The sequence below is a fragment of the Gobio gobio genome, assembly GCF_949357685.1.
Source record: "Gobio gobio genome assembly, chromosome: 22".
Lineage (NCBI taxonomy): Eukaryota > Metazoa > Chordata > Actinopteri > Cypriniformes > Gobionidae > Gobio > Gobio gobio.
This window is the reverse complement of record NC_137118.1, coordinates 1254818-1269817: the sequence shown is the minus strand read 5'-3', so window position 1 is coordinate 1269817 and position 15000 is coordinate 1254818. Positions and strand designations below refer to the sequence as shown.

General features: G+C 43.4%; 1 protein-coding gene and 1 long non-coding RNA gene across 2 annotated transcripts in view; one reads left to right on the top strand and one right to left on the bottom strand.

Annotated features, from left to right (window-relative positions):
- Window positions 1–15000, bottom strand: part of LOC307118867 — a 272203-nt gene that overhangs the window by 194448 nt on the left and 62755 nt on the right. The gene's annotated exons all lie outside the window — the stretch shown is intronic.
- The window catches only part of stard13a (StAR related lipid transfer domain containing 13a), a 117178-nt gene continuing 104740 nt past the window's right edge, over window positions 2563–15000 (top strand). Inside the window, exon 1 of the mRNA XM_079804700.1 lies at window positions 2563–3046. Coding sequence (XP_079660826.1) covers window positions 2923–3046 — 124 coding nt within the window. The 5' untranslated portion in view covers window positions 2563–2922. The remainder of the gene's footprint in view (window positions 3047–15000) is intronic.

Here is a 15000-nt window from a genome sequence, read left to right as displayed (position 1 = left end):
TAAAGGCTCGATGTCTTACGGCGGAGTCTCTAACGTCATCACCGGCGGCCATCTTGTCACAGACGAGCTTTCTGGCGGCCATCTTGTCACAGGCGAGCTTTCTGGCGGGCTCTGATGTAAGGCGAGTGATCTGAACACAAATACTCTTATCTCGCTGAAATTTGGACGGATTTACAAATGGTTTGGTTTCTTATAAACGTTATTAACGTGGCTATAATTCTGGATGCTTGAACAAATTATGAATTGGGGCGTTTTCACACCTGAAAGTCCGCACCAAGGTCTGAACCGAAGTTCATGTTTTGATACATTTTATACATTCGGTTAGTTTTGGCTTGGTTTCACATTGTAATTATGCGAGCACACTAAAGAGCTTTACATGACACACGCGTGTCCACTCGTCATCATCATGTGGGCGGCATCTGGACTGTGATTGGTTTGAAAACGGATGTGCGTCTTTGACAAGAGTGAATGAACAGACGCATATCGTTTCCACTATTGAACACTGCGCATTGCTTGACTATTTTCTTTTCGTTACGTTTAAAAGTGGACATTTCAAGCTTTATATTCACATATTTCTCATGTTTGTGAGACAGTATCTGCTGAGTTTGGGTTTATTTGAGACGCTCCAGTTCATGTGTAAAGCATGTGATCGCTCCCGCGATTATTGTCTGCTATAGATTATTTGCTTCTCATTTATTAAATCCAGGCAATTATCTGATTAAACGTTGATTAAAATTAAGATACAATTTATACAAAACGAAATGCACATTAAAGAAAGGCTTTCTAAGCAAAATCATACAAAATTTCTTTCAAAATCATTTCTGACTTTCTGTCTTCTGACATATTGCGCATATTTTCACTTTCCATAATCAATGTAGTCTAGATTGAATTTAAAAATAACATTATAATATTTAAACATAAACAGGAACTTCCGAACTATACAGAAAATGCTTTCACACTAGAAACGAACCGAAGCTTTGTTCAGTTTGATCCGGACTGAGACGACCTCTTTTCGTCGGACCAAGTTTCGTCTGTTTGGTCCGGCCCGTGGTTTCACACCTGTAGTTTTGATTCGGACAAAACTGAAAAGTCCGAAAATCCGGACTAAACAAGGTGTGTGTGAAAACGCCCTTAAAAGCTACACTGTGTGATATTTTCCCCCATCTAGTGGTGAAAAGGTATATGACCATCCAGTGAATATTATGCTGCGTCCCAATTCGCATACTATCCGTACTAAATAGTATTCGAAAAAAGAATTAGTATGTCCCAAATCGTAGTGTGTTGAAAAGGTCTACTATTTCCGGTCAGAATCCGAGGTGCAGATCGATGCGCACTCTAACGGCTGATATTACCCACAACCCATTGCGAGATGGACGAGGATTCGATTAGAACTACAAACGCGGATAAAAAGTGTTAAAAAACTACAAACATGAAGGTTTACGCGAGTCTGACGGTTAAGTGGAGAGGATTAGATAAAGGGGTTTGAGTGAGCAATTATCAGTATTTAACCTGACGAAAATATATTTATTCAATGTTAGCCACATTATATTTCTCCTTCAGCAGCATTGAGAACTTTTGTAATAATACGTTTGGCCATTAACTTTGCAAACACATGAGAGGAGTCTAAAGACCCACGAAAGGCAGATCAACGAGCGACTACATTTCTCTCCGCTACGGTAGGAAATTAAATTTAAAGTGGGGGATTTGAGCTGTGACGATGATTGACAGTTTAAACGGTGACGTGACGCACTTAACAGAGTCCGTTAAAGATGACGAAGTAGTCCCAAAGCTTGCATACTCTTCTGCTACACACTCAAAAGTATGTACTTTTTCTTCACAAAAAGAGTACATACTTTTAGGACGTAGTATAAGTAGGCGAATTGGGACGCAGCCTTAGTTTCTGTTCCTCTCAATTCTGATTTCGTTTTAACTCCTACGGTGGCTGATTTAGTCCAAGATTAACACGGCTTTCAGTTCGACCTCGTCTACATTCGTCACGGAGCCATCGAGTGTTAAAACGCCAAAGGCCAAGCTTGAATTCACGGGAATGTCCCTCTTTGGCTAATGTACTTTCAAGATGGAGGAGCAACATGGCGACCCGCATTCGAACCCTCACCCGTATGTGTTTACAATGGCATATTATAAACTTACGAGAATACTTTATTACTTGAAAGAAGTAAATATACATTAATGAGCACATATTTTTTTGAAAGAACTAAGTGTTTTTAGCGAAGAATAAACTAAAAAAGTTACACAGTGTAGCTTTAAACACATCAGATATTAAAGCGCTAGTGTTGCCATGGTTACTACACAATAACACCGGAGGGTGATGCGGGGATGATGTCACACACGGGCCGTGTCCTGGGGGAAAATCACTGATTTAAACATTCTTGGACACATATGGGATAAAGTACACAAGATCTAGATATTTTAATCTAAAAATCTTACATGTTGTGCCTTTAAATTACTAAACTTAATTTTTTTTTACAGTGCATCAATATTTCAGCTAGAGAGGAGAGAGCGAACGTGAGAGAGAGAGGGGGAGTGAGTGTGTGTGTGTGTGTGTGTGTGTGTGTGAGAGAGAGAGAGCTGTAGTGTGTGTGAGGGCACACGCGCCTCTGCATCGCATTAGTGCTGGACTCGTCTGTTCTCATGTCATGTTGCGCTGATTAGAGACGCGGGAAACCTCAGAGCATGAGACCCATCCGAGCGGGTTCCGATCCAGCCTCGTGCCGGTGCCGGAGCCGAGCCTAAGCGCGCGCCGCTGATCTTCTGCGCACGGTGACGCAGCGCCGGTGGAGTGACGAGCGACTGCGGCACCAGCGCGAGTCCGACCGAGCCGAGCCGAGCGCGCGCGGTCACCGGTCCTCGGTCCACTCGGAGGAAACCCGCGCGCGGCGCTGATATGCGTCAGCCTTCACAATGACAACCAGGCGCAAGTCCAGCAAACTGCAGCTCCGGCGGTCCATCAGCGAGCAGCTGCGCGACTCCACGTCCAAAGCCTGGGATTTACTGTGGAGGAACATCCGGGAGAAGCGGCTGGCAGGTCAGTGTCAGTGGCCGGACGTCCAGGGGATCGCATGCACACTGCGGGCCTGGGGAAGGTCAAGCTTTAGGTCATGGTCATTCTCTTGACTGGGATGGATTTAATAAAGCATGCATGTGATGAATATCTTTAAATAATTAAAGTCTGTAACGTCATTATCTGATGCCCTCAACTCGATTACACGCGCATTCCTGCGCAAACGCCAATCAGCGCACGCCATACGTCACGCGCGTGTTTTAAAGATTCTTCACATTCTCAAGATGAGCCGAATATAATATGAGAACCGGACCATAAAGTTGATTTTTAGAACATGAAAAAATTACATTGTTGAAAATTTGTATTTTATTCATACGTTATGGGACTAGATAAAAAAACATAAGCAAAAATCAATAATTTTTTAGTTTTAAAGATTTTTTTTGTACCAAACTTTGTATAAAGATGATATGAAAGATATAATGATGCGATAAACCATTTTGCCTTATATGCAATTATACTCTCTAAAAATGGGTTCAAAATAACCCAAGTTGGGTTGAAAATGGACTGACCCAGCAATTGGGTTGTTTTAAGCAAACATTTAACCCAACCGCTGGGTTGAAACAACCTATTCGCTGGGTTAAAACAATCCATCCGCTGGGTAAAAACAACCCAACCTCTGGGTTAAAACCACCCATTCGCTGGGTTAAAACAATCCAACCGCTGGGTTAAAACAACCCAATTGCTGAGTTAAAACAACCCAATTGCTGGGTTAAAACATCCCAACCGCTGGGTTAAAACAACCCAATTGCTGAGTTAAAACCACCAAACCGCTGGGTTAAAACAACCCATTTGCTGAGTTAAAACAACCCATTCGCTAAGTTAAAACCACCAAACCGCTGGGTTAAAACATCCCAACCGCTGGGTTAAAACAACCCAATTGCTGAGTTAAAACAACCCATTCGCTGGGTTAAAACATCCCAACCGCTGGGTTAAAACAACCCAATTGCTGAGTTAAAACCACCAAACCGCTGGGTTAAAACAACCCAATCGCTGGGTTAAAACAACCCATTCGCTGAGTTAAAACAACCCATTCGTTAAGTTAAAACAACCCATTCTCTGGGTTAAAACAACCCATTCGTTAAGTTAAAACAACCCATTTGCTGAGTTAAAACAACCCATTCGTTAAGTTAAAACAACCCATTCTCTGGGTTAAAACAACCCATTCTCTGGGTTAAAACAACCCAACCGCTGGGTTAAAACAACCCAATTGCTGAGTTAAAACAACACATTCTCTAAGTTAAAACAACCCATTCGCTGGGTTAAAACAACCCATTTGCTGGGTTAAAACAACCCATTCGCTAGGTTAAAACAACCCATTCGCTAGGTTAAAACAACCCATTCGCTAGGTTAAAACAACCTAATTGCTTGGTTTGTCCATTTTCAACTGAACTTGGGTTGTTTTTAACCCAGCATTTTTTAGAGTGATAAAATCTAATTTGCATATTAATGTGTTCTTGGGCAAACATGAAATGAAAAAAGAAGTGTAATAATGGGAGTAGGCAAGATTTTCATAATAATATCTAATATTTCATAGGAATATTGAAATATAATTTCTTTCCTTGTTTACTTGTTGTGTCTCCCAGAATGCCTGACGTGTGAAATCAATGTCTTATTTTGATTTGAAACCCTATAATATTATCGTGAGATGTTGATTTATGATAAACAATTCAAAAATTTGTCCGATTTAAGCTACAATATATTATATTTCCATGAGAGTGTTAAAGCTGCTGTCCGTAACTTTTTTGTGTTCAAGATTCATAAAAATTATATAATGAGAATGTACAGCATGAATCCCTTTTCCAAAACGTGTTTTTGTCTTCCCCTGACTCATTATGTTTCACTTATAATGCGTGTTTATATTGGGACTATTTCAGGCCGGTCTGGTAGGAAGCGCAGCGGAGGAGCACAGTCCCTGCGTGACGCGCCATAGACATAAACAGAGAGAAGTAGTTCCGGCTGCGATGTTCGTCCGCACATAGACATAAACAGAGAGAAGTAGTTCTGGCTGCGATGTTCGTCCGCACATAGACATAAACAGAGAGAAGTAGTTCCGGCTGCGATGTTCCTCCGCACATAGACATAAACAGAGAGAAGTAGTTCCGGCTGCGATGTTCGTCCGCACATAGACATAAACAGAGAGAAGTAGTTCCGGCTGCGATGTTCGTCCGCACATAGACATAAACAGAGAGAAGTAGTTCCGGCTGCGATGTTCGTCCGCACATAGACATAAACAGAGAGAAGTAGTTCCGGCTGCGATGTTCCTCCGCACATAGACGTAAACAGAGAGAAGTAGTTCCGGCTGCGATGTTCCTCCGCACATAGACATAAACAGAGAGAAGTAGTTCCGGCTGCGATGTTCGTCCGCACATAGACATAAACAGAGAGAAGTAGTTCCGGCTGCGATGTTCGTCCGCACATAGACATAAACAGAGAGAAGTAGTTCCGGCTGCGATGTTCGTCCGCACATAGACATAAACAGAGAGAAGTAGTTCCGGCTGCGATGTTCGTCCGCACATAGACATAAACAGAGAGAAGTAGTTCCGGCTGCGATGTTCCTCCGCACATAGACATAAACAGAGAGAAGTAGTTCCGGCTGCGATGTTCGTCCGCACATAGACATAAACAGAGAGAAGTAGTTCCGGCTGCGATGTTCCTCCGCACATAGACATAAACAGAGAGAAGTAGTTCCGGCTGCGATGTTCGTCCGCACATAGACATAAACAGAGAGAAGTAGTTCCGGCTGCGATGTTCCTCCGCACATAGACATAAACAGAGAGAAGTAGTTCCGGCTGCGATGTTCGTCCGCACATAGACATAAACAGAGAGAAGTAGTTCCGGCTGCGATGTTCCTCCGCACATAGACATAAACAGAGAGAAGTAGTTCCGGCTGCGATGTTCGTCCGCACATAGACATAAACAGAGAGAAGTAGTTCCGGCTGCGATGTTCGTCCGCACATAGACATAAACAGAGAGAAGTAGTTCCGGCTGCGATGTTCGTCCGCACATAGACATAAACAGAGAGAAGTAGTTCCGGCTGCGATGTTCCTCCGCACATAGACATAAACAGAGAGAAGTAGTTCCGGCTGCGATGTTCGTCCGCACATAGACATAAACAGAGAGAAGTAGTTCCGGCTGCGATGTTCCTCCGCACATAGACATAAACAGAGAGAAGTAGTTCCGGCTGCGATGTTCTTCCGCACATAGACATAAACAGAGAGAAGTAGTTCCGGCTGCGATGTTCTTCCGCACATAGACATAAACAGAGAGAAGTAGTTCCGGCTGCGATGTTCCTCCGCACATAGACATAAACAGAGAGAAGTAGTTCCGGCTGCGATGTTCCTCCGCACATAGACATAAACAGAGAGAAGTAGTTCCGGCTGCGATGTTCGTCCGCACATAGACATAAACAGAGAGAAGTAGTTCCGGCTGCGATGTTCGTCCGCACATAGACATAAACAGAGAGAAGTAGTTCCGGCTGCGATGTTCCTCCGCACATAGACATAAACAGAGAGAAGTAGTTCCGGCTGCAATGTTCGTCCGCACATAGACATAAACAGAGAGAAGTAGTTCCGGCTGCGATGTTCCTCCGCACATAGACATAAACAGAGAGAAGTAGTTCCGGCTGCGATGTTCGTCCGCACATAGACATAAACAGAGAGAAGTAGTTCCGGCTGCGATGTTCGTCCGCACATAGACATAAACAGAGAGAAGTAGTTCCGGCTGCGATGTTCGTCCGCACATAGACATAAACAGAGAGAAGTAGTTCCGGCTGCGATGTTCCTCCGCACATAGACATAAACAGAGAGAAGTAGTTCCGGCTGCAATGTTCGTCCGCACATAGACATAAACAGAGAGAAGTAGTTCCGGCTGCGATGTTCCTCCGCACATAGACATAAACAGAGAGAAGTAGTTCCGGCTGCGATGTTCCTCCGCACATAGACATAAACAGAGAGAAGTAGTTCCGGCTGCGATGTTCCTCCGCACATAGACATAAACAGAGAGAAGTAGTTCCGGCTGCGATGTTCTTCCGCACATAGACATAAACAGAGAGAAGTAGTTCCGGCTGCGATGTTCCTCCGCACATAGACATAAACAGAGAGAAGTAGTTCCGGCTGCGATGTTCGTCCGCACATAGACATAAACAGAGAGAAGTAGTTCCGGCTGCGATGTTCTTCCGCACATAGACATAAACAGAGAGAAGTAGTTCCGGCTGCGATGTTCTTCCGCACATAGACATAAACAGAGAGAAGTAGTTCCGGCTGCGATGTTCTTCCGCAGTAGGGCAGAAGTCACAGACTGCAGCTTTAATGTCAGGCGTTCACAGTCCAAGGAGAGGCAGTTTTCACTGTGAAACGTCCAAACATTTGGTATCGGTGAAAAGCCCTGAATGTGCTCTGTACAGGACTGAGCTGTGTGTGTCCTCAGAGAAAATCACTCAAATATAATGACCACTACAGTGGACACAAGTCTAGATATTTGGACTGGAAATAAGTCAAAAACACCAAATATTCCTGTGTCCCAGGAGGATATAGCTCTCATCGAGTTCAACATGTTTGTGTGTGTATAACAGTAGCACAGTATAGATTTAATCATGTTAAAACACTCGTTTTACAAGCTTTATAATCTAATATCAGCTGGATTTAAAATCGGAAGAATATTTCAATCTTTAACTGAGTGTAACAGTTTCAGTATGTTTACAGGTTTCAAATATCCTGAAAATATAGAAAAATATTCTAGAAAAAAGCAAAATGACAAGCAGTGATCAGCAGTTTTGTTGTATAGAAGTTTAAACTGAATGATTGGTGAAAGGTGGATTGATTAAGTTGATGTGAAAGAGTGATTACTGTTTTTGGTCATGCATTGCATTTAAAATCAGCTTGATGTGATCGAACTCCAGACCGGGATTAAGACCATTTTTTGACGGTTTTGGTCTTGTTTTGGTCTCAGACTTAAAGTACTGGGGATTTTATCTCACTAAATATCACTAAACTGATATCACTAAACTGATATCACTAAACTGATATCACTAAACTGCCGGTGCATTGTCTGATTGAATTATTAACATCATTAATGTGACTGGATGTGAAACTGACTGCTTCAGATGCAACCAATAACTTATTTCTACTTTGATTTATTTATTGTGCCGATTCAGAAATGAGGGATTGTGTCAAAAATGACACCAAAATTAACCAAAATTCAAGATATTGTGGCAAAAAAGTATAAGTATGAGTGCAAACACTATATTGCTTTTATACAAACATGAAATAAATAAAACATTATTCTCAACATTATTTATGCATTTGTAATTTACTTCTTCTGAACCAACACCAGTGCAAAGATGAATTTAGTTTTTAATGATTTCATTTGATTGGTATAACAGCTCTATATATAGTGTCTTATTCTAATTATGCTTATTGATTAAAAATGAGTAATTTCTCAGGCAGTAATGTGGATCTTTATGAATTTAAGGAGTGCTGGTCTGGTCTTGTCTTGTCTTGGTCTAAACCCCTCAAAGTCTTGGTCTCGACTCGGTCTCGGATTAGGTGGTCTTAACTACAACACTAGTATTTACTCTAGCATTTTAGAGACTTTGAGATGTCTTAGTTCGGACAGTGTTTCATCTTTGGGAATAAAGTAACTCTAGTAAAATAGAGTCCATTGTAACATGAAGGGCAGGCTCTGCTATTCCTGTGAGGCTGAGTGAGGAAATGACAGGAAAAGTTCATTTAAAAGCAATCTGGACTCTCTCTCTCTCTCCTCTCTCTCTCTCTCTCTCTCTCTCTCTCTCTCCCCTCTCTCTCTCTCTCTCTCTCTCTCTCTCTCTCTCTCTCTCTCTCTCTCTCTCTCTCTCTCTCTCTCTCTCTCTCCTCTCTCCCTCTCTCTCTCTCTCTCTCTCTCTCTCTCTCTCTCTCTCTCTCTCTCTCTTTCCTCAACCTACTATCCTCATTCTTCTCTTTTTAACCTCAGGATTCATTTCCGCTCCAGCACTCAGACCTTTTATCCCCTGGGTAAACATTGCATATAAAGATATATAAAAGCCATATATTAAATCAGTGTGTATTGAGCCTGTGGACTCTCGTTTCTGAATAAAACATGGGATTACTGTAAGCAGTGTCCCCCGATTTAGACCATGAACAGCTGACCTCTGGGTGACCCTACTGAATTTAGCTCATAAGTGAATGCCCGTAATGACACGGGTTTGTTTTCATGGATCAAGTTCATGTTTAGGTAATTTTGGCACTGCCCTTATGTGGGTGTCTTGGCTGGCCTGAATTCTGCAGCGGTTATGTGGCCTGAAGCAAGTCCTCAGCTGAACTGAATCAGTTGGGAATGGTTTCATGTCTTGACCACCAGATGGCGCTCAGGGTCAGGGTCATCCTGTGGGCATCCTGTGGCATCCTGCATTTCACTACTATGATGCCCTTCACTTTCTAATAGGGATGCATCAATATGAACATTTTGGCTGATCACCGATATATCGGCTGATAAATCTAATTCCATATTTTTATTTACTTTTTGAGAACATGATTACAAAAACAATAGTCTCACCATTAATTATTATTTATGTATTAATTATATATTAATTATACTTTTATGTAGCCTATGTGACAGACTTGCACTGAACTTTATTTATTTTTAAAGTGATTTCAATCATATTTCAGCTAATCGACATTACAAAATGAACATAAATCGACCAATAATCACTAACTTCCCTCCCTCTCATGGACTCGAATGTGCGTCATTAGTTGCATGAGTGCCCACTACTGCCGAAACGCATGCATATACACCGATCAGGCCGAACATTGATGTGTTAGAAGCAGGAAAAATGGGCAAGCGCACACTCTAAAAAAAAAAAAGGTTCTATTTGGCACCAAAAATGGTTCTTCGTCGTAATCATAGAGGAACAACTTTTGGTGCTATATAGCACCATATCTTAACATGTTCTGTATATGGTAGCGGTGCTATATAGCACCTTAGTCAAAGAACCAGTGAAGAACCACTGAAGAACCACTGAAGCGCTATAAAGCACTTAAAAAGGTTCCCCTATGATTACGAGCCAAGAACCATTTTTGGTAGCCTGGATGCCAGCCGAACTTAGCCCCGCCCATAACATTTTTACACGGGCAGTTCGTTCTGGACTTGATCGGTAGAGAAGTAATTATGCCTGAACAGAAACTGTTCTGACCAATGAAATCATCAGGGCGGGCTTTATACGATGATGGACAGATGATAAACAGTAACGTAATCATCCACGTCATCAAAGGCGCTTGGGTTGAGTTTGTTCTAATCCTAAACAGAGAACTTGTTCGTACATGCGTTCACCTTTACTATTTCTCTCAGAAATGATGATGGTGTTGGGAAGTACGTGTATCCTTTTTTTACAACACCGGCAAAGATCGTTTACACTCATCTTTTTCTTCTCTTCTCATCTTTTTCTGCACTTATTCCAGCGTGCGTGCAGGTACAGGGTTGCCAAGTCTTGACAACAAAACCCGCCCAATTGCTAATAATCCTCAAAACTAGCCAAAAACAAGCCCAATAGCTTTCCAGGGGGGGTTCTCCGGTGAAAAAAGGCATTTGGGGGGTAAAATATGTGTTATTTTGGCAGGGCTGGCAGCTAAAATTCACATTCCTGGGTCTTTATATCACATAATTGGGGTCGCTTCAAGCCGTGAACATGGCAACACAGTGCAGTTGAGTTCTGTTGACATTTGACAACTAACGTTATGCGTCGCTCTGATTGGTTGTAGGTCTATCCAGTTGAGGTCTTTCCTGGTTCGGTTGAAACACGCCCCATAATCACAGCCCAACGGAGCAGATCAGACTCATATTCTGACTAGAATTGAGTATGACGACGTCAGGCTACATTTTTGGTGCCATATAGAACCTTTTTTTTTAGTGTGTAAAGATTTGAGCGAGTTTGACGAAGGCCAGATTGTGACGGCTAGATGACTGGGTCAGAGCATCTCCAAAACTGCAGCTCTTGTGGGGTGTTCCCGGTCTGCAGTGGTCAGTCTCTATCAGAAGTGGAGGACCAGTGGAGAACCGGCCACAGGGTCATGAAGGACCAGTGGAGAACCGGCCACAGGGTCATGGAGGACCAGTGGAGAACCGGCCACAGGGTCATGAAGGACCAGTGGAGAACCGGCCACAGGGTCATGAAGGACCAGTGGAGAACCGGCCACAGGGTCATGAAGGACCAGTGGAGAACCGGCCACAGGGTCATGAAGGACCAGTGGAGAACCGGCCACAGGGTCATGAAGGACCAGTGGAGAACCGGCCACAGGGTCATGGAGGACCAGTGGAGAACCGGCCACAGGGTCATGAAGGACCAGTGGAGAACCGGCCACAGGGTCATGGAGGACCAGTGGAGAACCGGCCACAGGGTCATGAAGGACCAGTGGAGAACCGGCCACAGGGTCATGAAGGACCAGTGGAGAACCGGCCACAGGGTCATGGAGGACCAGTGGAGAACCGGCCACAGGGTCATGGAGGACCAGTGGAGAACCGGCCGCAGGGTCATGGAGGACCAGTGGAGAACCGGCCACAGGGTCATGGTGGACCAGTGGAGAACCGGCCACAGGGTCATGGTGGACCAGTGGAGAACCGGCCGCAGGGTCATGAAGGACCAGTGGAGAACCGGCCGCAGGGTCATGAGGGACCAGTGGAGAACCGGCCACAGGGTCATGAAGGACCAGTGGAGAACCGGCCACAGGGTCATGGAGGACCAGTGGAGAACCGGCCACAAGGTCATGGAGGACCAGTGGAGAACCGGCCACAGGGTCATGGAGGACCAGTGGAGAACCGGCCACAGGGTCATGAAGGACCAGTGGAGAACCGGCCACAGGGTCATGAAGGACCAGTGGAGAACCGGCCACAGGGTCATGAAGGACCAGTGGAGAACCGGCCACAGGGTCATGAAGGACCAGTGGAGAACCGGCCACAGGGTCATGGAGGACCAGTGGAGAACCGGCCACAGGGTCATGGAGGACCAGTGGAGAACCGGCCACAGGGTCATGAAGGACCAGTGGAGAACCGGCCACAGGGTCATGAAGGACCAGTGGAGAACCGGCCACAGGGTCATGGAGGACCAGTGGAGAACCGGCCACAGGGTCATGAAGGACCAGTGGAGAACCAGTGGACGTCCCTCAGAAAATCAAAGTTGTTCAGAATTTTTTTTTTTGACAACTCAGAGCCACCGTAAGCGAACGGCAAAATCGAAAATGGCGTCTGAAAAGTTTATATTTTTAGTCTCTCAGCACAAAGCGCTGTACGAAAAGCAAAGTGCAGATTATAAAGATATATACTCCATCACAGTCATCCCTACAGTGCTGATGCCCAACCTAAACCTGCTGGCAATGCTGGTGAATGAATCGCCAGTGCTCGGATACCTACAATTATATATACAAATATTATTGTATCAAAATACTACAAATATTATATCACAGCTATAATTATAGCACACCAAGTCCCTGTAAACTGTGTGTGTGTGTGTGTGTGTGTGTGTGTGTGTGTGTGTGTGTGTGTGTGTGTGTGTGTGTGTGTGTGTGTGTGTGTGTGTGTGTGTGTGTGTGTGTGTGTGTGTGTGTGTGTGTGTGTGTGTGTGTGTGTGTGTGTGTGTGTGTGTGTGTGCACAGATCCATACCGTATACCAGAGGTGGACAAAATACACAACTCCATTACTTAACTAAAAAATGACTAAATGTAAGTACAGAAGTTCTTCATTTTAAAAGTACTTAAGTATCAAAAGTAAATTTCCTTTTTCATGTCAACACATTATTTTATTGTTGCTGCATTGTTGTATGAAGCACACACTGTGCCATGATGGTGGTTTAAGCCAGTCAGTGATGCTCCATCCGACATGCTAGCATACACTATCTTGAACTTATTTCAATACTTGAAGTTACAAAGCTGCTGTCACTTTAAGCCCGAATGCACGGATCCAATACACTGATACACATCTGATATTCTCCCAAATCAACTGTGTAAATATTCTTAATACTCACCAAAACTGACATTTTGACATCATTTTGTGTGTATTGGTCACATCAGTTCTGACTGGATCTTTCCCCAAATCGTCCCTCCCTAACATTTTTCGTTTCGTTTTTATTTGTTGAGGAAAATTTCAATACAAACTGTAATAATTTTTGTCATTCAAAACTGGTTATATTTAGTTGTGGTCTCGTTTTCATCTGTGAAATCTTTTTTATTCGTCAACAAAATGAATACTGCAATACTGAAACTTTAGATTTAAAAAAACCACAGACAATTTCCATTTTAAGCTTTCACCAGAAATCTCACCTCAATATTCTTCCGCAGGTCGGACTGCGAGTTTTTGAAAGCTGTGATATGGTTCATTTTAGGCAAACATTTTTGTAATCTTTTCAGAAAACTGAAACTTTCTAAGTGTAGCCATGGGTGTGCACACTGTGCCGAGGAACTGTCTTCCGTTTTGCCATCAGCTGATCAGTGTTCAAAAAATGCTGGGAAATCATTGAACTTCAAGAGTTATTACTGATAGGCTGTCTGCAAAAACGACTTTCGACTTCAAGGACCTTGATAGAAATGTAGTGGAGTGAAAAGTATGATATTTGTCTTTCAAATGTAGTGAAGTTAAAGTCATAAGTTTCCAGAAAAAATGATACTTGAGTAAAGTACAGATACTCAAAAAGTGTACTTAAGTACAGAACTCAAGTAAATGTGCTTAGTTACTGTCCACCTCTGCCTTAGACTTACTGCCAGTCTCTGTTCAGGATAAATTGATTCACAGAGATTGGTGGTCTTGTTTTTAATATGTGGCTCCAGTATCGCTAGCAGAGCATCAAACTGGGCCACTGACAGTCTGAAGTAAACTTCGAATCGGTCTGGATAATCCCGCAGATCCTTAATAAGAGGAACTCTCCTTCCTCTCTACGCGATCGCAGGAGTGGATGGACACAATATTTCCTCTTTCTTTTCCAGAGAGGACAAAAAAAAAATCATCCTCACTACTTGAAGACGCCATTTTGTATTGTTTAGCGTTTTTTTTTTTGTAAGGCATTCATTAATACGCATCGGACTCAGTGTGGAAGGTTTCTGTACGTGACAAATGTTTTGGATTAGTGTCATGTTTAGGGGCCTGAAAATATAAAGTCGATATCCTCACAATAACAGACCAGTGTGTAATTAATTCAAGAACATTGGTGCTGTGAACTTCACAGACTTTTGCACATCCTGATCATTGTCACAGTTGTAAACACAGCGGTGTTCTTCATCCATAAGGGGGTTTGGCTTCACAACGGATGCAGAGTTAAATACAACGACAAACATCGTCTCCCGAATATCCTGTAGAATTCAACCGTTCAGATGACGACTTTGAAAGCCATTCTTATTTTGTGTGCCATATGCATCAGACATTCAGCCAATGGCCCGTGGACGCGACGTCTGAGGCTTGTCCATGCATGTCTCAACTAGGCTTGCTGCGATTAGTTTGTGTTACTGGTGTTCAGGCGCAACACCGGTTACATCACTTGCCCTGAACTGGCGCTGATTCAAAACCGAAAGTAAAATGCTCATGGCTGCACTGTCATTCATTCACCGTGCGTGTCCACTGGCGTGTTTTCAGTTCATATGGAATCTCAACTTTTATAGGAATTAATTGAAAACACTCGCTTTGCTCCGCACCGTCATGAATGGCTGAGTGGACGTGTGCGCATTTTTCTTTCGGTTTAGAGTTAGCAATTTAAAAGCCCCCATTTACCAGTGTTGTCACGCACCGATTAATGTCGGTGGGAAAATGTCAAGCATTCAAAGTGGAAACACAACTGCTTGTGTAACCCCTCCTGTTCGAACCACCCGCTCCAAGTGGGACTCGAACCCATGAGAGTCGGACGCTGTAATGGGGCGTTCACACCGGACGCGATCCGCGCGAGTGATTT